The sequence below is a fragment of the Lampris incognitus genome, chromosome 4 (genome assembly GCF_029633865.1).
Source record: "Lampris incognitus isolate fLamInc1 chromosome 4, fLamInc1.hap2, whole genome shotgun sequence".
Classification (NCBI taxonomy): domain Eukaryota; kingdom Metazoa; phylum Chordata; class Actinopteri; order Lampriformes; family Lampridae; genus Lampris; species Lampris incognitus.
The window spans coordinates 27,258,562-27,282,843 of NC_079214.1; the positions used below are offsets into that span (position 1 = coordinate 27,258,562).

General features: G+C 42.4%; 1 protein-coding gene across 1 annotated transcript in view; it reads left to right on the forward strand.

Moving 5' to 3' along the window:
* Positions 1-24,282, forward strand: part of pde8a (phosphodiesterase 8A) — a 50,288-nt gene that overhangs the window by 21,975 nt on the left and 4,031 nt on the right. Inside the window, exons 3-19 of the mRNA XM_056278106.1 lie at positions 614-804; positions 1,471-1,527; positions 1,770-1,824; positions 2,131-2,219; positions 2,592-2,670; positions 3,355-3,495; positions 7,047-7,135; positions 7,290-7,341; positions 7,433-7,475; positions 7,994-8,071; positions 8,281-8,351; positions 9,067-9,231; positions 10,818-10,866; positions 11,164-11,299; positions 15,717-15,915; positions 17,421-17,638; positions 18,941-19,073. Coding sequence (XP_056134081.1) covers positions 614-804; positions 1,471-1,527; positions 1,770-1,824; positions 2,131-2,219; positions 2,592-2,670; positions 3,355-3,495; positions 7,047-7,135; positions 7,290-7,341; positions 7,433-7,475; positions 7,994-8,071; positions 8,281-8,351; positions 9,067-9,231; positions 10,818-10,866; positions 11,164-11,299; positions 15,717-15,915; positions 17,421-17,638; positions 18,941-19,073 — 1,845 coding nt within the window. The remainder of the gene's footprint in view (positions 1-613; positions 805-1,470; positions 1,528-1,769; positions 1,825-2,130; positions 2,220-2,591; positions 2,671-3,354; positions 3,496-7,046; positions 7,136-7,289; positions 7,342-7,432; positions 7,476-7,993; positions 8,072-8,280; positions 8,352-9,066; positions 9,232-10,817; positions 10,867-11,163; positions 11,300-15,716; positions 15,916-17,420; positions 17,639-18,940; positions 19,074-24,282) is intronic.

The following is a 24,282-nucleotide window of genomic DNA, read 5'->3' on the forward strand; positions in this document are numbered from 1 at the left end:
CTCCGATACATGTGGAGTCGCCAGCCACTTCTTTTCATCTGACAGTGAGGCGTTTCGCCAGGGCGACGTAGCACGTGAGAGGATCACGCTATTCCCACCAGTTCCCCCTCCCCCCCAAAGGAGCCGCTAATGCAGCGACCAGGACACATACCCGCATCCGGCTTCCCACCTGCAGACACGACCAATTGTGTCTGTAGGGATGCCCGACCAAGTCGGAGGTAATGCAGAGATTCGAACAGGCAATCCCCATTGTTGGTAGCGGAATAGACCGCTATGCTACCCGGACGCCACAATTCACATTTCTAAATGAACAGATAAACTTGAGCAATAATCTCTTTGCCCTTAACCATTTTCTGCACTATCTTTATCTTAAATGACGCTATAGCTCTGGGGGGGGGGGGTGCAGATCCTTTGTGGTTTGGTCAGATATGGATCACTGATTAAAAGGTTTCACACCAGCTACTCCAGTGTATGACTTGCCTCTATGTTTGCTCAGCCATTGATATTCCCAGCCTCTTTTTTTGTCTTTGACACAGCTCTTTATCACATGAGGTCGAGAAGGAGAAAGAAGCACAAACATTGCTATGACTAATCTACTCTTTATTTTTTACAGGTACTTTTAGTATTTGCCAAAGAGGACAGTCAGAGTAATAGCTTCTGCTGGGCATGTGAGAAGGCCAACTTCAGGTGCAGCGTGGCACGGACACCCGAATCGGCTCTTGAATGCTTCCTTGAGAAGCATCACGACCTCATCATCATTGACCACAGACATTCCAAACACTTTGATGCTGAAGCACTATGCCGGTAGGCTAATTACCTTCACAACAAAACTATGAAGTACATTATAATTGCAGGAAAAATACAGAAGATACAGACTGAATGATTTTGACTACATCTGGCACTAGCCAGTTAAGGCTAGTGTCAAAATCAAAACCAAATCTAAAAACTCAATAGGCCACCACTTAAACTTGTGTGGGTTTCCTTGCCTTGCTGTAGGTGGGAGGATGGTGGGGCAGATGGGGGCTGGTTCATTCTGGCCTCAGCTTTAGTCACATGCTGCCTCGTGAAGTTATGGCCCTGAGAAATGAGCAGTGCTTGCCCACATAGCTCTCTATCTTTAGCATGCGTCCAAACCAAAAACACGTTTACAAACATTCATTTACCCTGCCCGGCATGTATGTTACCCCTATTCATTTTGGCCAGTCCATACGTTTGGTGTACACACACAGCCCCCAATAGAGAACTAAAGGGCCTTTATGACCACTGGCTAGGGAAAACCACAGGCGGATGAGCGGCCCTGTATACTACATTCTTTCAGAGGCCTAGGCTATGCTCACAGACCTGCACCACTGGGCTCTCCCTGCCTTGGAGAATCGGAGCATGAAAAACTGAAAACTACATTGATTTGATGCCATGGGCTTTTCCATCAGCCTGCTTGCTGGCTAAATGGCTCCCTCTGTTTACATTCAGGTCAATTAGAGCGGTCAACTCCTCAGAAAACACTGTGATAGTTGCCGTTGTGAAAAGGTACGTACAACTTGCTGACCCTTTCTCTCTGTTTCTCCCTCTTCTTGCTCTCTTTGTCACTGTGTCTTGCTAGTTAGCTAATGATTAGAATTATGGTCAGTATCAAAATACCTTACTCAGCAAAAGTGTAGCGGCTGGGAGCCTGTCATATGGTGCAGCCCTCTGACATTCTCTCAACAGGCCTTTGTCGTACAAAAGCTAACGTACGTGCATACGTGCTAACGTATGTTCTCGTTTTGAAGGCCAGACAGAGAGGAAGCCTCGGTGATGCCTCTGATCAATGCTGGCTTTAATAGGGTGAGTAAAAATGTGTTTGTGTGTGTATGTATCTATGTGTACACCTTTGTTAGCATTTATTTTATTTTATTTATTTTTTTTATTGGTGTCAGCATTCAATCTTATTTCCAAAAGCAAGAATCCAGAGAGTAGTTTTTGTTTGCTGAGGATGAACACCCACTAAGTAGTGTGAATGCGTGAATTACCTGAAGGCATTGGTATTATCAGCATCCATAACGTACTTCTTTTATATGATTAATTCGAAGCATTGGATACTGACTATCTTTTTTTGAAGCATGCTGCTTTGTGTTGCCCTCTGACCCTCAGAGATATGTGGAGAATGCCAATATGATGGCCTGCTACAATGAGCTGCTACAGCTAGAGCATGGAGAGGTGCGGGCACAGTTCAAACTAAGGTGAGTAGTAAATGGATATTTCATAGAGAGCACAGACCTCACTATTGTCCTGTGCATTAAGTTGTGCAGAAGTTGTAGGATGCCCAATCTAGGCCATCTGCACTAAGGTCAAAGCATCACAAAGAGGTTTGACTGTCTCATCCAGATACAGATAAATGTAATCGTTCCTGCCAATGTCATTAGCCTTTATCTATATCTCTGGGAAGTAAATGGGTATCTATTTTATATGCACTCTGACCTGTGGGTCAACATGTTGGGTAGTTCATCTGTTGTCTTTATTAAGTGTTTGTAATGAATGCATTTGTTATACATTTGAGAATGTGAGTTTAGTGAGATATGAGATTGTTGATCCCCTCTTTCTACCTGCCCAAGGGCTGGAAATGCTATTTTCACAGCTCTAGAACAAAGCCAAGAGGCCATAGAGATCACTTCTGACGATCAAGTCATTCAGGTGGGTCTTTGATACACTTTGCATTTTCACAACCCTCCCCACTACCCCACTCTCTCCCACTCTGTCCTGTTTTAGCGCCTGCTCTAGGGTGACCAGATGCCCCAGTTTGTCCAGGATTGTCCCGGTTTCAAGCTGGGTGTCCCAAGTCCCGGCTACACTAGCCTGTCTTTTTTTGGTGGGAGGGGATGAAAATCCTTCAATGTATCATGTCCAGTGAGACAGACAAGCTTGTGAGCGCTTGCATATGCGTGTGCGCGTGCATGAACATGCAGTACACTTTTTAGGGTCCCGGTTTGGGATTTTGAAAATCTGGTCACCCTAGCCTGCTGATGTCTTGTGATTCCTGATCTCAGGGATGATAGTTGTGTTCTCGCCCTCTCTGAATGGTTCCTTTTATTCACCAGACTATGAAGCCCTTTAGACTGTGTTATCACTTTCTGTTTTCACATAAAAAAAGCTTTTTATGAGTTTCATGAAGTGACAAATGTGCAAGCTTCTCTGAAAATGCATTGTATTGGCTGGCTACGCTCATGTAACATCAGAGGTCATTATCACAGCTAACTTCAGCATCAACCACTGCATTAAACCGTACTTATCTCTGCCTAGTGTGCTACTCTTAAAAAAACCCATATTGTCATCAAAGGTGGAAAATTATTTCTCTCTGTCTCTCCTCTCCTCCTGCAGTACGTGAACCCTGCTTATGAGGCCATCATGGGCTACCAACAAGGCGAGCTAATAGGGAAGGAAATGATAGAAGTGCCTAAAAGTGAAAAGAATAAGCCTGATCTCCTTGAAACGATAAACTCCTGCATACGCAAAGGAAAGGTAATATGCATTTACAGAACTTTGGTTGTGTGATTTGGTCTTTACAGAAATGGTTAACTATAGCTACTGTACACTTACACTGTGGTTCAATTACACGTCTATAGAAACTGTTGGCCCACTTAAAACATCTAAAAAGAACACACACACATACACACACACACACACACACACACACACACACACACACACACACACACACACACACACACACACACACACACACACACACATATATATATAGTATATAAAAATCACCCTTTTTCGGGTGGTGTATGTCTTCCTCAAGCTCGGGTCCTCTGCCAGAGGCCTGGGAGTATGAGGGTCCCACCGGAAACTTGGGTTCAAACCCCAGTTGGGACGAGTCTCCAGTAAGAGTCCATGGCTTAGACTCCTAATTCTATACAAAGCCAACTGAGCAGCTGGATAGCTGAGTAGGTAAGAATGCTGGCTTTCCTGCCGTGGGGACCAGTATCCAGTAGGCGTCCGTGGCTTAGACTCCTAATGCTATCAAGCCAACTACCCCAGACATGAGTGAGAGAAACACAGATAGAGTCATATTGGCTCGGACATCACCCAGAGCAACAAGGTCCGCATCAGCTGTTGAGGAACCATGACAACTGGAACAAAAGACATGCATAGGTTAATACTCCTGTCTGTGCCCCTGACCGAGGGATGGCAAGAAGAACTGGAGTTGGTCCCCTAGTGGTCCTAGTTACAGTGTGTGTTGGAATGGGTTAAATGCAGAGGATGAACTTCCCCTTGGGGATTAATAAAGTACATCTTAACAAGACAAGAGCTGAGAACCTGGAACTGTGGAATGCCGGAGAGGGGCTAAAGCCACTTTATTTTTTCATTGTACAGTTGTTCGGTTACAAGGAAATTTGTTTTTTGCATTTAACTCATCCTATCATATAGGAGAAGTGGGCAGCTGTGGTGCAACACCCAGGGACCAACTCCAGTTCTTTTTCCTATTGCCTTGGTCAGAGGCACAGTATTAACCCTAACATGCATGTCTTTTTGATGATGGGAGGAAACCGGAGCACCCAGGGGAAACCCATACCGACATGGGGAGAACGTGCAAACTCCACACAGAAAGGACCTGGGACAGCCTGGGGTTCAAACCCAGGACCTTCTTGCTGTGAGGCAACAGTGCTAACCACTGTGTGTTCTTTTTAGTTTTGCCATATGGTGTATTGTGTAATCATTGTGCATCCTAGTGATATCCCCTGTTGCCTGCTACTGTCCTTAAGGTAAAGGACAGAGTGACATCAAGTAAATGTGTGCTCCAGCCATTGTGTGTGTGTGTGTGTGTGTGTGTGTGTGTGTGTGTGTGTGTGTGTGTGTGTGTGTGTGTGTGTGTGTGTGTGTGTGTGTGTGTGTGTGTGTGTGCATACACTACCGTTCAAAAGTTTGGGATCACCCAAACAATTTTGTGTTTTCCATGAAAAGTCACACTTATTCACCACCATATGTTGTGAAATGAATAGAAAATAGAGTCAAGACATTGACAAGGTTAGAAATAATGATTTGTATTTGAAATAAGATTTTTTTTACATCAAACTTTGCTTTCGTCAAAGAATCCTCCATTTGCTGCAATTACAGCATTGCAGACCTTTGGCATTCTAGCTGTTAATTTGTTGAGGTAATCTGGAGAAATTGCACCCCACGCTTCCAGAAGCAGCTCCCACAAGTTGGATTGGTTGGATGGGCACTTCTTGCGTACCATACGGTCAAGCTGCTCCCACAACAGCTCAATGGGGTTCAGATCTGGTGACTGCGCTGGCCACTCCATTACCGATAGAATACCAGCTGCCTGCTTCTGCTCTAAATAGTTCTTGCACAATTTGGAGGTGTGTTTAGGGTCATTGTCCTGTTGTAGGATGAAATTGGCTCCAATCAAGCGCTGTCCACTGGGTATGGCATGGCGTTGCAAAATGGAGTGATAGCCTTCCTTATTCAGAATCCCTTTTACCCTGTACAAATCTCCCACCTTACCAGCACCAAAGCAACCCCAGACCATCACATTACCTCCACCATGCTTAACAGATGGCGTCAGGCATTCTTCCAGCATCTTTTCATTTGTTCTGCGTCTCACAAACGTTCTTCTTTGTGATCCAAACACCTCAAACTTGGATTCATCCGTCCACAACACTTTTTTCCAGTCTTCCTCTGTCCAATGTCTGTGTTCTTTTGCCCATCTTAATCTTTTTCTTTTATTGGTCAGTCTCAGATATGGCTTTTTCTTTGCCACTCTGCCCTGAAGCCCAGAATCCCGCAGCCGCCTCTTCACTGTAGATGTTGACACTGGTGTTTTGCGGGTACTATTTAATTAAGATGCCAGTTGGGGACCTGTGAGGCGTCTGTTTCTCAAACTAGAGACTCTAATGTACTTATCTTCTTGCTCAGTTGTGCAACGCGGCCTCCCACTTCTTTTTCTACTCTGGTTAGAGCCTGTTTGTGCTGTCCTCTGAAGGGAGTAGTACACACCGGTGTAGGAAATCTTCAATTTCTTAGCAATTTCTCGCATGGAATAGCCTTCATTTCTAAGAACAAGAATAGACTGTCGAGTTTCAGATGAAAGTTCTCTTTTTCTGGCCATTTTGAGCGTTTAATTGACCCCACAAATGTGATGCTCCAGAAACTCAATCTGCTCAAAGGAAGGTCAGTTTTGTAGCTTCTGTAACGAGCTAAACTGTTTTTAGATGTGTGAACATGATTGCACAAGGGTTTTCTAATCATCAATTAGCCTTCTGAGCCAATGAGCAAACACATTGTACCATTAGAACACTGGAGTGATAGTTGCTTGAAATGGGCCTCTATACACCTATGTAGATATTGCACCAAAAACCAGACATTTGCAGCTAGAATAGTCATTTACCACATTAGCAATGTATAGAGTGTATTTCTTTAAAGTTAAGACTAGTTTAAAGTTATCTTCATTGAACAGTACAGTGCTTTTCCTTCAAAAATATGGACATTTCAATGTGATCCCAAACTTTTGAACGGTAGTGTACGTACATACAATTGCAGTGCATGAACTGCACCGTGTGCCACCCTGCAGCTCTGTTTTATGTGCATGAGTTCAGTTGGAACTGGCTGTGCTGTGATGTTACTGCATGGAGAGCGAAGGTCAGTCCCAGACAGACTAACAGCAGGAGAAGCCTTTAAAGTTGCCACAGCAGTCCATGGATGGGGTGGACATGAAACAGAGTCACTGGACACCAGGAGGGTTTTTACCTACCCATTAAATCAACTTATTGCTCTCTGATACACCCTAATTCCCCTTCACAGGCACCACCCCGGAAAAACCCCTTATTCCACTCCCACATCCAGATTTTCTGCACTTGTTTGACCAATGATTGTTTTTATATGCTTCCTCGATTTTAGTATTTTTTGTCAAATAAATCTTCCCAACAATTTTTTTTCTGAATGTTTTTCTGAGAGTTATTTCTGGGTATACTCTCATCCTGTGTGTTTTTTTTTTTTTTTTTTTTTTTGCTCATCAGTCTCACTGCCTCTGTCTTGAATTTGTCTGGCTTGGTGTGTTTCAGGAGTGGCAGGGGATCTATTATGCCAAAAAGAAGAATGGAGACAGCATTCAACAAAATGTGAAAATCACACCTGTGATTGGACAGGGAGGGTGAGCGACTGAATGTTTTGGCTTTGTTCATTCAGTAGCTAAGTTTGAACCATCCTTCATTATAAATCACCGTGCAGTAATTTAGTGAATGTGTATAATCATTGTACTTCTATTTTTCCTCCCTCTGATACTAATTAACTCTTGTCATACACAGAAAAATCAGACACTATGTGTCTATCAACAGGCCTTCAAATGATAATAATAAGGTAAGAAGTGTGTTCATTTTTGTGTTTCACAACAGAGTAAAGTTTTATGACCCAAATGTGCCAAGTTGTTTCTCTTCCTCTGTCCATACAGAGTGATAAATCCAGTGAACGTGTGCAGGCAGAGTCCCAGACAGGTAATATATGTCCAATTTCATAGTCCCTGCTATTGTTGAAAGTTTTTGTGCAATCTCAATCTTTTCTGAGATAATACAAAAAAAAGCTTTTCTAATCTTATAATCTTAATTACGGAAGAATTATAAATTTTGAGATTAGGTAAAAAGAATTGACATTTTTAAGTACTGTCGCCTGATAGAACTTTTTTTTTTTTTTGGACAGCAAAAAGTATATTCCAAAATTCTGCAATGTCCAAGATATTGACACAATGATTGGAAAACCCATGTGGACATAAAAACCATTGCAGTTGCTTGCAGCTTCACCTCCTTATTTTAGTTTTGCTGTAAATTTAAGGTGATTGGTATTCGGTTAGTGTAGAGATGACAGCACCCTTAACCAAAACTTAAATGCTACATATTGTTAGCCCATTTTAAATTCATTCCAAAATAATTGGGTCAACATCAGATCCCTCTTCCCTTTGGACTGGTATCACTGTGTATCTGTGTTTATGTGTGGTAATCTGCCCTTTTCCCCCCAGATATCCAATCCAGTAAGCACAAGGACCGGAGGAAAGGCTCTCTTGATGTCAGATCCACAACGTCCCGAGGGAGTGATGGTGAGAGAGAGAACAGAGAAAAATTATGGAAACTGGTGGTCTCTCTAAAACTTACTAATTTCAAGTTCATCAAGAGTTGATTGGACACATGTACACCAACCAATGGAAAAACAAATGCTAATTGTATAGTTGAATTTCCATCTAAAATTTATTGATAAAGAGAGAGGTCAAACTTATATGAATTGATGAAATTTTTTTCTTCCTGCCAGGGAGCTCCCAGCGAAGGCACTCCTCCATGGCCCGAATCCACTCCATGACCATCGAAGCTCCCATCACCAAGGTGCATCTTCTCCTTCCTAACAGTCTCCATCATATGATTATCAGTTTGCACTGATGCTCCCATCACCATCACATGACTGAGCGTTCGAATCATAAAGCTACCAAAGCGGCCATGAGCATTTCTTGTACCATTCAAATCTTACATCTAGAGGCCATGCATACCATGCCGACAACAGATTGACTGATAAAAAGTCATATATCATGTACAAGGCAGAAAAACATGTGGGATGAGAATGCCTTGCTTTTTTCAGTGAATTATATAGACTACTGTCTAGCTGGTTGGAAATGGAGGAAGTCCCCAGGGATGGGTCATATGACACACTGCAGTTCCTCTGCTGTATCATTTGACTATGCTGTCAGTCCCTGTAGGCATCTTCCTCCTTGGAATAAAGCTATTGATGGATCTGCTTGTGTGTGTGTGTGTGTGTGTGTGTGTGTGTGTGTGTGTGTGTGTGTGTGTGTGTGTGTGTGTGTGTGTCTTTGCTTGTTTGTTTGTGAATGCACATATATTTGCAAGTAAGTGAGTTTGCTCTTGCATGTGCAATTGCACAATATGCTAACATTTGTAACATCTGTATGCCTTATCAATACATAGATGTCTACCCCAATAATCCAATGTTTTAACCTCTTGTTTTGGGAATGTAATAAGAATAAATGATATGAGCCTCTAGTAGTAGATCTTCTCCCTATATTCTACTATGCCTTTCTCCATCCAGGTGATAAACATCATCAATGCAGCTCAGGAAAGCAGTCCCATGCCTGTGGCGGAGGCTTTGGATCGGGTGCTGGAGATCCTAAGGACCACTGAGCTCTACTCCCCACAGCTGGGCACCAAGGATGAGGATCCCCACACAAATGACCTTGTGGGGGGGCTAATGACTGTAAGGGGAAGCACCACATGGCACCAGGGACCTTAGACCAATCTAAAAACATATATGTCCGCCCTTATTGCTGGAAATCTGCTTGAATAACCAATCTATTTGAATACAATCCAGACAGGCTAAAAAGTTTGCATAAGATTCTGTTGAGAAAGCGTTCATGTCCACATTATTTTCCATTTGGTATACACCGTATGTAGTTGGGTATCAAAAGCCCACAATGTCATGTGATGTGTCACGTGTTTCATGAAAGCAGCAAAAGGTCAGGAATGTTTGTGTGTGCACCTGTTTCTTGTGTGTGTGCATTCATGTTTGTGCACTTCCGTGGAGAGAGAGACAGAAAGAGACTGCGAAAGAGAGAAAGAGAGTTTAACAGCCACACTGAAGTAGAGAAGTAGAAAGAGTGCCAAGTTGGCAGTCTTGGCAACAACCCCAGAGGAAGTGTTAGATTGTCCTTTGTGCTCCTGTAGGCTGGAGAGGAAAGCCCTCCCCCCTTCTGTATCTCTGTCCCCCACCCCCCCACCCCACACACACACACACACACACCAACTAACACACTCACATGAACCTCTTCCTCTCAGCTCCACATGCCTGGAAACATCCTGTGCTTTGGATCAGATGAATAAGCATGACATTACTTATAGATATGCACTCAAGAGACACAGAGATGGAGAGATGTACCTAAAGAGGTTATATGTAGAAGTTCTCAGGGACATTTTTTGTGTCCATGTAGGATAATGGTTGTTGATACCCCAAGAGCTATGAGAGTATGAGTGGGTGCGTTTTGTTTTGCCCAGTCTAGATAATCTTTTTAGTAGAACCTTACAAGTTGCCTGATTGATTATTCTCTTTGCAGTACATTTCTAGCTGACTCCGCCGAGGCAGATAAACTCTTTGACAGGGTGTGTTCTCAATAGATTTGTTGAACGTCAAAGAGAGGAGCTATCATCTTTCTGGGAAAAATATCTTAAAATAGCCTGCAAATACAGAGGCAGCACCAACATAAGACAATGCTCTGGGTCAAAGATGAGCTACTCTCCTCTTCCTCTCTTACTCTTGAAGTAAACACTTCACTCTGTAACACATACATCGAGGAACCTAACGCCCAGTTCTGCACTACTATTGCGTTGGAAATTCTTTCAAAGTAGAGGTGATCTTTTGCAATATCGGCTCATACTCATCAATAAGGTTTTGTGACTGTCATGTGACCAAATATTTTTGATGAGATGTGCCAACTTGAAAATCCCAATGGCATTTTAACGCTCACCCATGTCCTTTGCTTTAAACACGAAGTTGAGGTTTCTACAAGTGCTCCTACTTACATAGAACAAGGGACAGTTGTATAAGATACTGAGTGTTGGCAAGGTTCTCTTCTCGATAACTTCAAATCAAACATCAACATTTTATAACGAGGACATTTTTAAAATAGATGCTTCACAGTTCAAGTTCTTTTCAGGCTGACTCTAGTTAATGGCAACAGTGATTCTGATGCTGGTGATGTCTTCCAAATCTAAATGATGACCTATGCATTCAATTCCTAATTTGCTCACTATCTCTGTCCCTGTCTCTTTTTTCCCCCTCTGTCACAGGATGGCTTACGCAGACTGTCAGGGAACGAGTACATCTTTTCAACAAAACGTAAGTAAATAAAAAGCACACTGGTTATGATAATGAGCATGCCCATTAAGAAACGCTTAGCTACTTTTTGATATTCTGAAGATTATTTTTTTCTGTGAGATATTTGAAACCTAAAATAAGGTTTCCTTTATGTTGGAACATCTGAAAATAGTAATCCAGGAACTTCTAAATTTTCAAATTTGAAGAGCTTTCACTCTTTTTCACCGTGATCTCCTGACCCCATTTTACATTCTTTAAATGCATGTCTATTTCTCTGTCTGTGCTTTTCTATTTCATCTCTATTTCTTTTTCAAACAGAACCCCATCATATCCCCAGCCATCTGACCACTCCTCTGTCGTTAAACGACATCCCGCCTCGCATCGCCCAGACCATGGAGAGCGAAGACTCTTGGGACTTCGACATCTTCAACTTGGAGGCTGCTACCATGAAACGGTGAGGTGACAACACGGTAGTCTGCCGCTAGAGAAAATGTATCTCGGGTTCAGGGTTATAGAAGGAGAGCATGAACACAGTAAGGGAGGTTGTTTTAAACCACCAGTGGTGTACTGGCCATCGGGCATACCGGGACAAATTGTGGTGGGCCACCACATTGGTGGACCGTCAAAAAAATCCAAAAAGTTTTTACTGGTCCTGTGTGCCTGTCATTTGGGGTGCACATGATTGCATGCTCCGGAACTGCTCTCCAACTCACTACACTATTGGCCCGCTTGACTACCATGGGGACTAGAGCCTTCAGTCATTCTGCCCCCCCGCCTATAGAACTCTCTCCCACAAGAAATTTGCAATATTGACTCTCTTTCAACCTTCAAATTCCATCTCAAAACGCACCTTTTCAAACTGGCATATTCAGTCTGATCCATGCGTCATTGAGTTTTGTGCAGATGATGATTTTATACTTATCTGTTGTATTAACTTTTTATTGTCTACCCTGCTTTGTTTTGATTTTATGCTGTCCGATACAGTGCTGCTTGTTTTTTTTTTTGTTTTTTTTTTACTGTGTACTGTAAGGTGTCCTTGCGTGCTCTGAAAGGAGCCCACAAATAAAATGTATTATTAGTATTATTATTAACTGGGCTCACTGGCCAATCACAACCAAGTTAGTTAATGAGCGTTAACATTCTATGCAAAGGTAGCGCACAGCAGTGAGATGGACAAGAAAATTTAAAAAAGTAAAGGATGGGCTCAAAATAATATTGAAAAAAATGAAGCAGGTTTTGGATGCACAGGCTTCCAAATGTAAACAAGCATGAATCCATCCAGACCCACGGCACACCTGTGCTGCGCGTGTAGGTGGAGCAAGGCAGTGTGCAATGAGAAAGGTGGGGGACCAGAAAGTAGCGACTATGTTACAGAGATTAGTCATATTCTAAATGTGTCATGAGTAAAACTAGGCTAACTATATAGGTAGCTCGCTTTGGCATGTCTTCAACTCTGTAATGTTATTTGTTGTCCTCCATGTGTCCATACATCAGTTGCAGGGGTGTCCTACTAAACATCTCTCTCAGGTCATCCATGAGTGAGTGAGTGACCACAATTTGCGACACATGGTGGCAGTTTTGTGTGCGCTGTGGGAAAAAATTGACATACTGTTTGGGCATCAGCATCCTCAAGTGGCCAGCAATGGTATTTAAGAGGAGCAAACTGAAGCAGTAAGATGGAAGTTAAATTATAGGCTAGGCTACATGTTCAATTAAAGCTGCTGTAATTTGTGGTTTCAAAACGACCCTACTGACAGGCTACTTGTTACTATTTAAGCCATGCTGATGGCGTGTTACAATATAAGTCTGTGCCTACTGAAATATATCCTGGAATAGACATGTGCTACTTTTCATTGCAAAAGCCTTTGAATCACCTGCAAACAGTAAAAGACTATATCATTACCAGCAAGGACTAGGGTGCTAACTCTAGTGGCCTATATCCTTCAATCACTGCAGCCTCAAATCGGTGCTACCTAAATATGTCCAGCGTGTCAGCTGTGGAACCAGGGTTGACGAGATCTTGGATCACTGCTACTCCACTATCAAGGGAGCCTACAGATCTATTCCACGGCCTAATTTTGGGAAATTGAACCATTCATCCATTCTCTTGCTACCTGTTTACAAGCCGAAAGTTAAGAGCGAGAAACTCACCTTGAGGGAGAGTACAGTGCTGATCAGAGGAAAATGAGCTCAAACTTTAGGGTGGTCGGTTTTGAGGAACCCTCTGAACCTGAACAAATATGCCGATACAGTTACTGACTATGTTAAATTCTTTGTGGACATCTGTTTTCCCACTCGTTCCATATGCTTCTATCCAAATCAGAAACCTTGGATTAATAGCGACATTCAGCTGAGACTAAAAGAATGGACTGCCACTTTTAAAGCCAGGGATAAGGACCGCTACAAGGAAGCCAGGTACACGCTGAGGAAAGCCATTAGGTCAGCTAAAAAACAATATTGGGATAAACTAGAACAGCATTACAATGGCGGGGACTCCAGACACATGTGGTGGGGACTGCAAGTGATAATGGACTACAAAGCCAAGGCAGGTGGTTTTACCAACACCACCACTTCACTCCTGAATGACCTGAACAGGTTCTATGGCTGCTTTGAGTGTAACTCGGGACCACCAGACAATACACAGAACCTTGTTGGGCACTCAATCAACGAGGTAACACATCAAGTGATGTAGGCTGAACGTGAGTAAGGTTTTTCAATCTGTCAAAGCACGCAAAGCTGCCGGCCCAGACTGTATCCCATCTCATGTCCTTAATACCTGCTCTAGTCAGCTATCAAATGTTTTTATAGTAATTTCTAGCCTGTCATTGTCACTACATGAGGTTCCTACATCCTTTATGAAAACACTTTTTGTGCCTATGCCCAAAAAATCACCTGTATCCTGTCTAAATGACTATAGACCCGTTGCTTTGACCTCAGTAATAATGAAATGCTTTGAAAAATTAGTTATTCCATCCATTATCCGAACCGCTTATCCTGCTCTCAGGGTCGCAGGGATGCTTGAGCCTATCCCAGCAGTCATGGGGCGGCACGCAGGGCGACACCCTGGACAGGCCGCCAGGCCATCACACAGGGCCATATGCCATGTCATTTATGTAGTTAAGACGTACATAAATCTTAACATTCCTGCCAACCTTGATCTGCTACAGTTGCTTATCGGTCAAATAGCTCTGTGGAAGATGCTCTGTCATTGGCTCTGCATACTGTGTGAAAACACCTTGAAGGAAAAAACATCTATGTCAGAATGTTGTTTATTGACTAAAGCTCTGAATTTAATACCATTGTACCCTCTAAATTGGTGTTAAGGCTAGGGACCTTGGTCTATTTAATTCCATTTGTATGTGGTTATATTACTTTCTGACAGGCAGACCTCATCAGACAGTGAGAACAGATATCAGCTACTCATCTACCATAGTTCTCAATACAGGAACATCACAGGGTTGTTGCCTTAGTCCCTTACTCTACAGTCTGTTCACACATGACTGTGTTGCCAAATATCATAACAGCATAGAGAAATTTGCAGATGACACCACAGTAATTGAACTGATAAATGACAACAATAAAGATGCCTATAGTAGGGAGGTGAGGGACCTATCTATATGGTGTCAAGATAACAACCTCTCCCTAAATGTTGAGAAAACAAAGGAAATAATTGTTGATTTTAGGAAGTCCAAAACGGTTCAGACACCAGTTTACATTAACGATGTTCCTGAAGAAATTGCGAAGAGCTTCAGATTTTTAGGCATTCAGATCTCAGACTCCCTCTCCTGGGGCCTCATGTATCAAACGTGACTATGGGCAAATTTGTTCATACACACCCATGGGATTTTTTAGCCCTCAAGATTATCTGACAGTCAGAAAAGCATGATGGTTATTTGTAATTCCTTCCTCCTAACATCCATTGTCTACCTCTTGCAACGAGCAATCACCCAGGCCTGCAAAGACATCAGTGTTAGCCAATCAGTGTCTAAATTCAGGGGTTACCCAGGGTCTACACTGGTCTATGAGACAAACTTCAGGGCTAAAAAATCCCATGGGTGTGTATGAACAAATTTGCCCATAGTAACGATTGATACATGAGTCCCTTCTTCTCTAAACACCAGTTGTATCATTCAAAGGCACAACAGAGACTATATTTTCTGAGATGTCTTAAAAAATTCAGGATGTCCACAAAATCCTGACTAATTTCTATCAGACTACCATAGAGAGCATCCTTACTGGAAGCATACTGGTGTGATTTGGCAACTTGACTGAACAGGGCCACAAACAATGCAGAAGGATAGTAAAAATTACTTAAAAAATCATAGGAATAGCACTGCCACAGCTTAAGGACATTTACGCCACCCGTTGCAGAAGGAAGCCCCTACGTATCATGGAGGACACCAGCCACCCAGCACAGGGTCTGTTCTCACTCCTTCCCTCAGGACAACGTTTACAGAGCATCAGAGCTCGGACCAGCCACCTCAAAGACAGTTTTTACCCCCAGGCGGTCAGAATAATGAACAGTAGGCGCCTTACATAACATCAGTGATTTATTATTTTGTGGGATTTCTAATTCCTTATTTATTGTTTTTGCTATCATTTATTATTTCCTTATATATAGTTTTAACACGTGAGAGAGCCAGGGCACATGCATTTCATTGCATTTTAAGGTACATGGTACTTTTCATATGTATATGATAATAAAGTGAAACTTGAACTCGAACCTGTGATTACATTACCCCCCTCCCCCATAAAAAAATGTAACTGACTGTCGTATACACTGTACATATCACCCCCCCCCCCCATAAGTCCAGGGCTGAATTTCCTTCCCAGTGCACCCCTGTAAACCACCATGCTGAATTCTCTCACAGGCCTTTGACCTACTTGGGTCTGAAGATCTTCTCTCGTTTTGGGGTCTGTGAGTTCCTGAACTGCTCTGAGACCACCCTGCGCTCCTGGCTACAAGTGATCGAAGCCAACTACCACTCCAGTAATTCCTACCACAACTCGTCTCACGCAGCCGACGTCCTGCATGCAACTGCATATTTCCTTTGCAAGGACAGGGTTAAGGTAAATTGACCCTCATTGGTAAAAATGACAGTAAAAATGATGGAAAATGCCCACAATATGTCTCATTGAAAAAAACACTGTGACTTTACTCATTGAGCCTCAGCTTTTAGAACACTGTCACTAGCCCATAGTTCATGCGTGCCTGTGTGGCTTGTGCAAGCAGTCTTGAGTTGCTTACTTTGTGCTTTTTTGACAGACTACAACAATGAATGGATGGTCACAGTGTCGTGACAGCTCTCTGTCATGACTTGCTATAGGTTTTTGGTCACCAGTCCCACTTAATACTTATCCATTTATTTACAATGGGATATTACTGTTTTCCTGATTCTCCAATGTTTCTGTCCCATCCCTGTCGGTGGTACAGTTCAGTGGAAAAAATGCTCACTACCTTATATGGTGTTTTATTTTGTCTTCCCATGGAGCATTCCATGTAGCAGCCACTCATTCAAGAAACCACAGTAATAGTTTATTGTTAATTCAATTACTAAACAGCCAATGCTTGACAGAATGGAAAATTCTTCCAAGTACTGTTCATTTTCTGTACATGTGTCATTCTTGGGGGGGGGAAACCTGAAACTATGAGAGACATAGAGGTTCCTGAATAGATATGAGACAACGCAGCTTTATAATGTCAATATGTTGAACAAAGTCAACACAGCACAGGAAGATGGGTGTTTATGCTTTGGGGACTAATTTTTTAGCAAGCAATATTAACAGTTGTCATGGTTTTGTATCCAAAAGATGCATGCTAATCCTTGCCCACCTGAATCTGCCATGCTTATCAGCGCACAAATAGATCGATATATGTGTCTAAAAATTTGGTCTTTCTCCCGTCATGCATGACTTCATTCACTCAAGTCTTGAGTGTCAGGTATCCTGACTGAGCAATATGTCTCTTGAAGAAGTGGTTTAGCCCAAGTGTGTCAATGGATCAGTGACTGTTTAAGTGTTTCCATCCACTAAGCTGATTATCAAATTGTATATTTATGACCTCAGGGAATTGATCTCTCATTGGCTTAGCCACTGGACTTTGAGGTTGGATCACCCAAGGCTTGTGCACAAAAAAAAAAGAAGAAAGAAATCCCTTAGGTTCTGTCTTAGACAAGTCAAAAGAGGTCTGTCACATAGAAAAATTAAAAGATTAATTTGCATGGTTGATATCATGCAACAATGTGAATAATTTGCGTGGTTAAAATCATGCAAGAATGTGAATGTTTTATCCACTATTGATATTAATCAATATAAATATGCCAGTGGCTAATTCTCATCTATAGCTTCTTGACATAGGTCAAGGAAATAACAACTGCATGGCAATCAAAAATATTATAACTCACAGCAAGTCAAACAGTAACAGTGGTAATGAAACTCTGATGCTGCAATGCTGAAGTCAGTATTTTAAAATGATCTTTACGGTTACATCATTTGTACTGCTATTTTTCTCAAAGAGCCAAATCCTACCTTTTTGGTAATGTTCATTGTTCTATACACTTATTTGCCCCTGACAGCAAAGTTTGGACCCTATAGATGAGGTGGCTGCCCTGATTGCTGCTACTGTCCACGATGTGGACCACCCAGGCCGCACCAACAGCTTTCTGTGCAATGCAGGCAGCGAACTGGCCATTCTCTACAATGACACAGCCGTGTTAGAGAGCCACCACGCAGCACTGGCTTTCCAAATCACCACACGAGATGATAAGTGCAACATCTTCAAGAACATGGAGAGGTAGGAAGTTCCTTTCAAAAGGGATTTCTACTGGATTTGAATTCATTGTGAACAAGGCCTGCAGTTCTTACAATGTATGTGCATACTTAGTGAGTGATTACTTTAGGAATCAGGAATCAGGAACACTTTGCCATTTCACTTCATGCACTTGCATACATGAAATGAAACAAAATGCCGAAATGCCGTTTCCCCCAGCCCACAGTAGTACAACATAAAAACAAAAACACATCCAAAAACTACAAGAACACACATATCCAAACTAACACATATATCCAAACTAAACAAAAAATCACTGTCCAATGGAACGAACGTCAGCCAGGATGACTGTCCGCGTCCTGTCAGACCGCCCTCAGCGTTTCCTCTTCGGGTGCAGCTCCAGGCAGGGACCGTGGTCCCCGGGCCCACCGGACAAAGCAAACCAAGCTCTTCCAGCCAATCCAGTGCCAGCTCTCCTAGCCAGACACCCTCGACACACCTCCCGCACTCCTCACGACGACATCAAAAACACCACAGTCAACGCCAGGTGAGGCTGCCGACAGACCGCCCTCCGTGTTATCGGAACTGCCGGTCTGCATGGGCTAGCAGTTAGCTTAGGCTGCCCTGCTCTTCCAGCCAATCCAGTGCCAGCTCTCCCAGTCATCAAACAAAGACAAAACTTTGACGTGGACAAAGACACTGCATGGACGGTACTGGGTGAGGCTGCTGCAAATGTGAATTCGCGTCACCATCTTCTGGCACTAGGTGAGGCCGCTGCAAACGCGAATTTGCGCAACCATCTTCCCACACCGGAAGCGGATTTCATTTCCTTAATTGAGTTGATACCCTCCATGAGCTTTCAATGGTAATAAGATAAATTTTGGTTCTATATTTGATGTACTAAGCCACCTTTATTTAATTAACAGTCCATAGATGCATTTGTTCTATTAACTTTTTACAGTAACTTAAAATTTAAAAAAAAGACAGCTATATCACCTTAATTATTGACATTATTCCTGAAAGTTTAGGAAGATCGGTTATTATTCTGTCATTACCTGAGATGTCGTGAGTGAGTGTGGGAGACAGGGGGGTAATATGATTCCAGTGCAAAAAGTAGAATGCCTCACATGTAATAGCGTCAGACGAGGCAAGATTAATAGTGCATCCATCTATTCCCACTGCGGTCTATTTACATGGGCCTCCATGCTATTTACAACACTGTATAGTCAGTCACTCTCTGTTCTGTTCACTTTTTCTCTTTTCCTTTCTCTTCCCTGTCCCTTCCCTCACAACCTGATTTTTGTCTGTCTCTCTCTCTCTGTCTAGGAATGAATATCGTACACTACGACAGGCCATCATTGACATGGTGCTAGCAACTGAGATGACCAAACACTTTGAACACGTCAACAAATTTGTCAACAGCATCAATAAGCCACTGGCTGCTCTGGAGGAGAATGGGGTAAGCTGGAGTAAAAATTAAATTCGTGTTTAAATCTAAATCCATCTAATCTATGTTGCATCATAGCAGTCAAGTCACTAACAGGAGCTCACAGGCAAATACAGTACAATCATAATAAAAACATCCCCCAAAGAACCTCCTTCTGCCAGACCATGTCCCACAAACATACTCAATCCAACCTTTAAAATGCAACAGTAGTATGTTGCCTCAAAACATGATAACACTAGCTTAGGGGACTTGTTGCCTGTCATAGCCTGGGCACAGACATCTCTGTAGGGAGAGAATTTTACAGGTTGGTTCCATCTTTCTCATGTTGGCGTGGAATGCTCAGCACAGCCATTTAAAAGATGTCAGCCCTTCTTAAGGTGTGAATGTTAGAAATTCAGAGGGAAAAAAAGTGAACCAAACTTCAAATCATTTATTTACTATGTTGGGAGAAAAGGGATTTTACTATTCTTAAAAAAACATTTCCACATTATGTATTGAAGGTTACATTTTTTTATGTTGTAACAATGATTATGTGAATCGCTCTAGCTAATGCTTATAGTTCTTTGACTCTACCTGTATCTATACCACCACACCATATTCTTACCATGTAATGGCAGAAAGAGTCATGGTGAATTTTTGCTTTGGAGGGAAAATGTATCACCTGTCCTTGTAAAAAAAAAAAAAAAAAAAAAGTGGATCTGTTTCTCCATCTTTACAAATTAGTCACAAAAACATAAGCTCCAAAACTTGGTCTATGTCTCAGCAACTCTATGACTCATAGGGCCCTATTTAAATGATCTATAGAGTATGGTGTAAAGCGCATGGTGCAAGTGCATTTAGGGTGTGTCCAAATCCACTTTCGCTAGTTAAACAGCGCATAATTTGGGCACAAAGTAAGGTGCAAAGCACAAAGGGGTTGCACAGTCTCTTAATCAATCATGTTTGTTTTGGGCGTAACATACATTAAACCTATCAGTGTCATCTCCCATTCCTAAAGCCAGGTGCACTTGCACCATGGCACATTGCTATCTAAATGGTAGATTCAGCAAGTTGGAGAAAGGAACCGTTTTCTGCTGAGGAAACAGAGTGTGGAAGCAGACCATCTACGGGACTAGCAGGAATCCACCAAAACTCCCTGTTCAACTTACATTGTCTTGTATTGACATTGCACGAAAGTCAATTCGTCTCTGATCTGTTTTCAATAGGCTCTTTCGTTTGATGGGTCTTGACAAACACCCTCAACTGATGGGTCATTTTAAATACCTGCTGCCACAGTTGGCCAAATATTTAGCTAATTTCATACCTCATCACAGCAATTAGCCAATTCTGATAAATATTACAACCATTTTGACATTTTTCTACATGTTGTGATGTACAGAATAATAATTTTTAACATTGTAATGTTTTTAGTTGTGATCTTTGCATATTTGTGCACTGCTACGTGTCCCTTTGTGTGTAACAAGCAGAGTATACGTGTGTTGTGTACCCACCTATGTAGGCGCATCTTACTGTCTGAATAATGCACGCTTTAAATAGTGGGAAAATACTACACAATTGACTTTAGACCAGCTTTTTGTTGGTCAATGGCGCAATTGCTTTCCGATGCCTCAAGACAGCAATGTGCCAGCAATGTGCCTGACCACACCTCATATTAAGACCAACATACCCATGGGTGCAAGTACGTTTGCTATTTAAACAACGTGGGTGCTGGGCAGGAAAATGACAACTGCCTCAGTTGGAAACTAGCAATGACACTTGCACTGTGCTTTGCGCCGGGTGTAAGATAGCGCCCATAGTGTTGTCTCTCCCATTTGGTTAGTATTGCAAAAAAATTAGCAATGCTCAGTGGGTATACTGCCTGCTCCTCCTAAATAGAATAATTTTTTTGTTGTTTTTTTTTTTTTACATTTAAAATCCGTTTTCAACAACAAGGAACCCATATCAATAATCCGAACTTAACAACCAATGACATCCCCACCAGCCCAAACAACCCACACAAAAAGTCAAGTTAAAAAACCCCCAAAACAAGCATCCAAATCTGTACCACCTAGCAAGAGATTTCAACAGCGAAATACACAAAAGCACAGAACCACTGTAATGTGAACAACGTGTTCAAGACATGGCAAATTTATATGTATAGCACAGTTCAGCATCAAGGCAATTCAAAGTGCTTTACATAAAACATGAAAGGCATTAAGAAAAGCAACATATGGCAATAAAAAGACATTTAAAAACAAATAACTAGAGAGTAAAGTTACAGTGCAGTGTAAGATGATAATCAAAAGCTTCAAGTTTCCATCCATCCATCCATTTTCCAAGCCGCTTATCCTAATTAGGGTCACGGGATGCTGGAGCCTATCCCAGCAGTCATTGGGCGGAAGGTGGAGAAATACCCTGGACAGGTCACCAGTCCATCACAGGGCAGACACATTCACACCTAGGGATAATTTAGTAAGTCCAATTCACCTGACGTACATGTCTTTAGGTGGCATGGTGGTGCGGTGGTGCAGTGGTTAGTGCAGTTGCCTCACAGCAAGGAGGTCCTGGGTTCGAAGCACGGGGTTGTCCAACCTTAGGGGTCCTCCCAGGTCATCCTCTGTGTGGAGTTTGCATGTTCTCCCCATGTCTGCGTGGGTTTCCTCCGGGTGCTCCGGTTTCCTCCCATAGTCCAAAGACATGTAGGTCAGCTTCAAGTTTTATTTAATAAAAAGCAGCGGCAAACAGGAAGGTCTTCAGCCTTGATTTAAAAGAACTGAGAGTTGCAGCAGACCTGCAGTTTTCCAGGAATTTGTTCCAAATATGTGGCACATAAACACTGAAAGCTGCCTCTCCATGTTTAGTTTTGACTTTGGGGACAGAAAGCAGACCTGTCCCAGACCATCTGAACAGTCTGGATAGTTCATAGCATAGCAGTCGATCAGAAATGTATTTTGGCCCTAAACCATTATGTGATTTATAAACCAAGAGCAGAGTTTTTAAATCAATTCTTTGACAGACAGGAAGTCAGTGTAGCGGCCTCAGAACTGGAGTGATGTGATCCACTTTTTTCGTCTTAGTAAGGATTCAAGCAGCAGCGTTCTGATTCAGCTGCAGTTGTTTGATCGATTTGTTTAGAAAGATCTGTAAAGACACCATTACAGTAGTCGACTGAAGATAAATGCATGGACAAGTTTTTCCAAATCCTGTTGAGACATAACTCCTTTAATTCTTGACGTAGTCTTCAGGTGATAGTAGGCTGACTTTGTAATTGTCTTAATGTGGCTATTTAAATTCAGGTCTGAGTCAAGTCAACGTCCAAGCAATAAATAGTAAACCGTCGAAAGAAATGTCTTTATGTATGCTCAATAATCAGGTAAAGAAATCACTGAAAGTTGAATCAGTTCATCTGGACACAACATTTATTGAGAGAAACGTTTCACCACTCATCTAAGTGACCTCATCAGTCTCAACTGACTGCAGGTATCCCCACCCTTATAAACACTAGAGTGGCATAACGACCGAAACGTTATGCCACTGTATTGTTAAACCCTACCAAAAAGGTAGGGGTTGGCTCCTTGAGAAAACAGGCCGTTAAACAGGCCCTGATTACGTGTGGTTATCCTAACTGAGCGTTTGTCAAAGCCAGGAAATTGCCCAAACAGTGCACCAGCCTATCGAAGGGAAGACAACAGCTGCCTAAGTGTAAACCAGTGGTGATTCCATTGGTGGTGAGAGTGTCAGAACAGTTGAGACGCATTTTTTCCAAACACCACATCTCAGTTGTTTTCAAACCCAAAACACACTGCGCCAGATATTGGTCCACCCCAAGGATCGGGTCTCGCGGCACAAACAGAACAGTATTGTGTACGCTGTTAAGTGCCATGAGGATTGCTGTGACTTGTACATTGGGAAACCGAACAGACCTTGGCCAAGAGGATGGCACAAGACAAAAGAGCTAACATGTCAGGCTAGGATTCCGCAGTCTACACCCATCCAGGCCAGTGGCCGCTCTTTCAAGGATGAGGATGTGTACATCCTTGATAGGGAGGAACTCTTTTTTTTTCTGAACGGGGAGTCAAAGAGGCCATCTATGTGAAGAGGGAATGACCTCCCTCAGTTCACGGATGGTCATTTGGAGGTCGGTCCTGGGGGGCCTAAGAGTACATCTGTTGCCATTTTACAATGCTATGATTGCAACCATTACCAAATCCTCTGTGAATAGTACACATAGCCATAGAAACTCTAGTTAATGCTCACGGCAATTTGCATATGAAACCAATTGTTGTTTTCAGTCGTTATGCCCCTGTATTGTTTATAAGGGCGGGGATACCTGCAGTCAGTTGAGACTGATGAGGTCACTTAGATGAACGATGAAACATTTCTCTCAAACGTTGTGTCCAGATGAACTGATTCAACTTTCTTTGATTTTCTTACCTGGATTATTGAGCATGCATAAAGACATTTTGCGACAGCCGTAATGCTTCTAATACATCAGCATACACTCTCTCTCTCTCTCTCTCTCTCTCTCTCTCTCGCTCTCGCTCTCGCTCTCGCTCTCGCTCTCGCTCTCGCTCGCTCCTGTAGTCTTAGTGTTTTTTTACTTACCAAGTATGTGATGTCATTTGACGTGTTACTCTTCAGCGGCGCTAACAGAGAACAATGTAGTCTATGTGCACTGAGTACATTTGGTCAAGCATTTCACCATCGCCCATGTGATTGTATGGCATGCTTGTTATCAGAATCAGATTTTATTAGCCATGTAACTTTGCACTCACATGGAATTTGACTCTGATTTTGTGGCTCTCACAGTGTACTTAACATAGAATAATAATAATAATTTTATTTATATAGCATCTTTCTAACAACACAACAATCTTCAGCTATATACACAAGGATTGACTATATACTGGCAAAATAAGAGTCAATAAAGTGCAGTGGTGCAGAGAATATATCAGAGATGCTGAAATAAGTGTTAGCAGGTTACTTGCATACATACCTGAGGTAGATGGACATGACAGAGGGTGCCAGTGAACCTCGTGTTGTGTTTGAGTGCTGTCTTCCTTTAATCGCTTGCTGGTAAAAACTGAGTTGAGTTTATAGTCTCCTACTAATCATCACCAATGTACTCATTAGGCGCTTTCGGACCGGAGGAACTTTTTCATAGCGCTAAGAACTGTTAGAGGACCAACCCCGTTTTTATTGTGTCTGTACTGTAGGAACTGGGAATGATCATAGTTGTTAG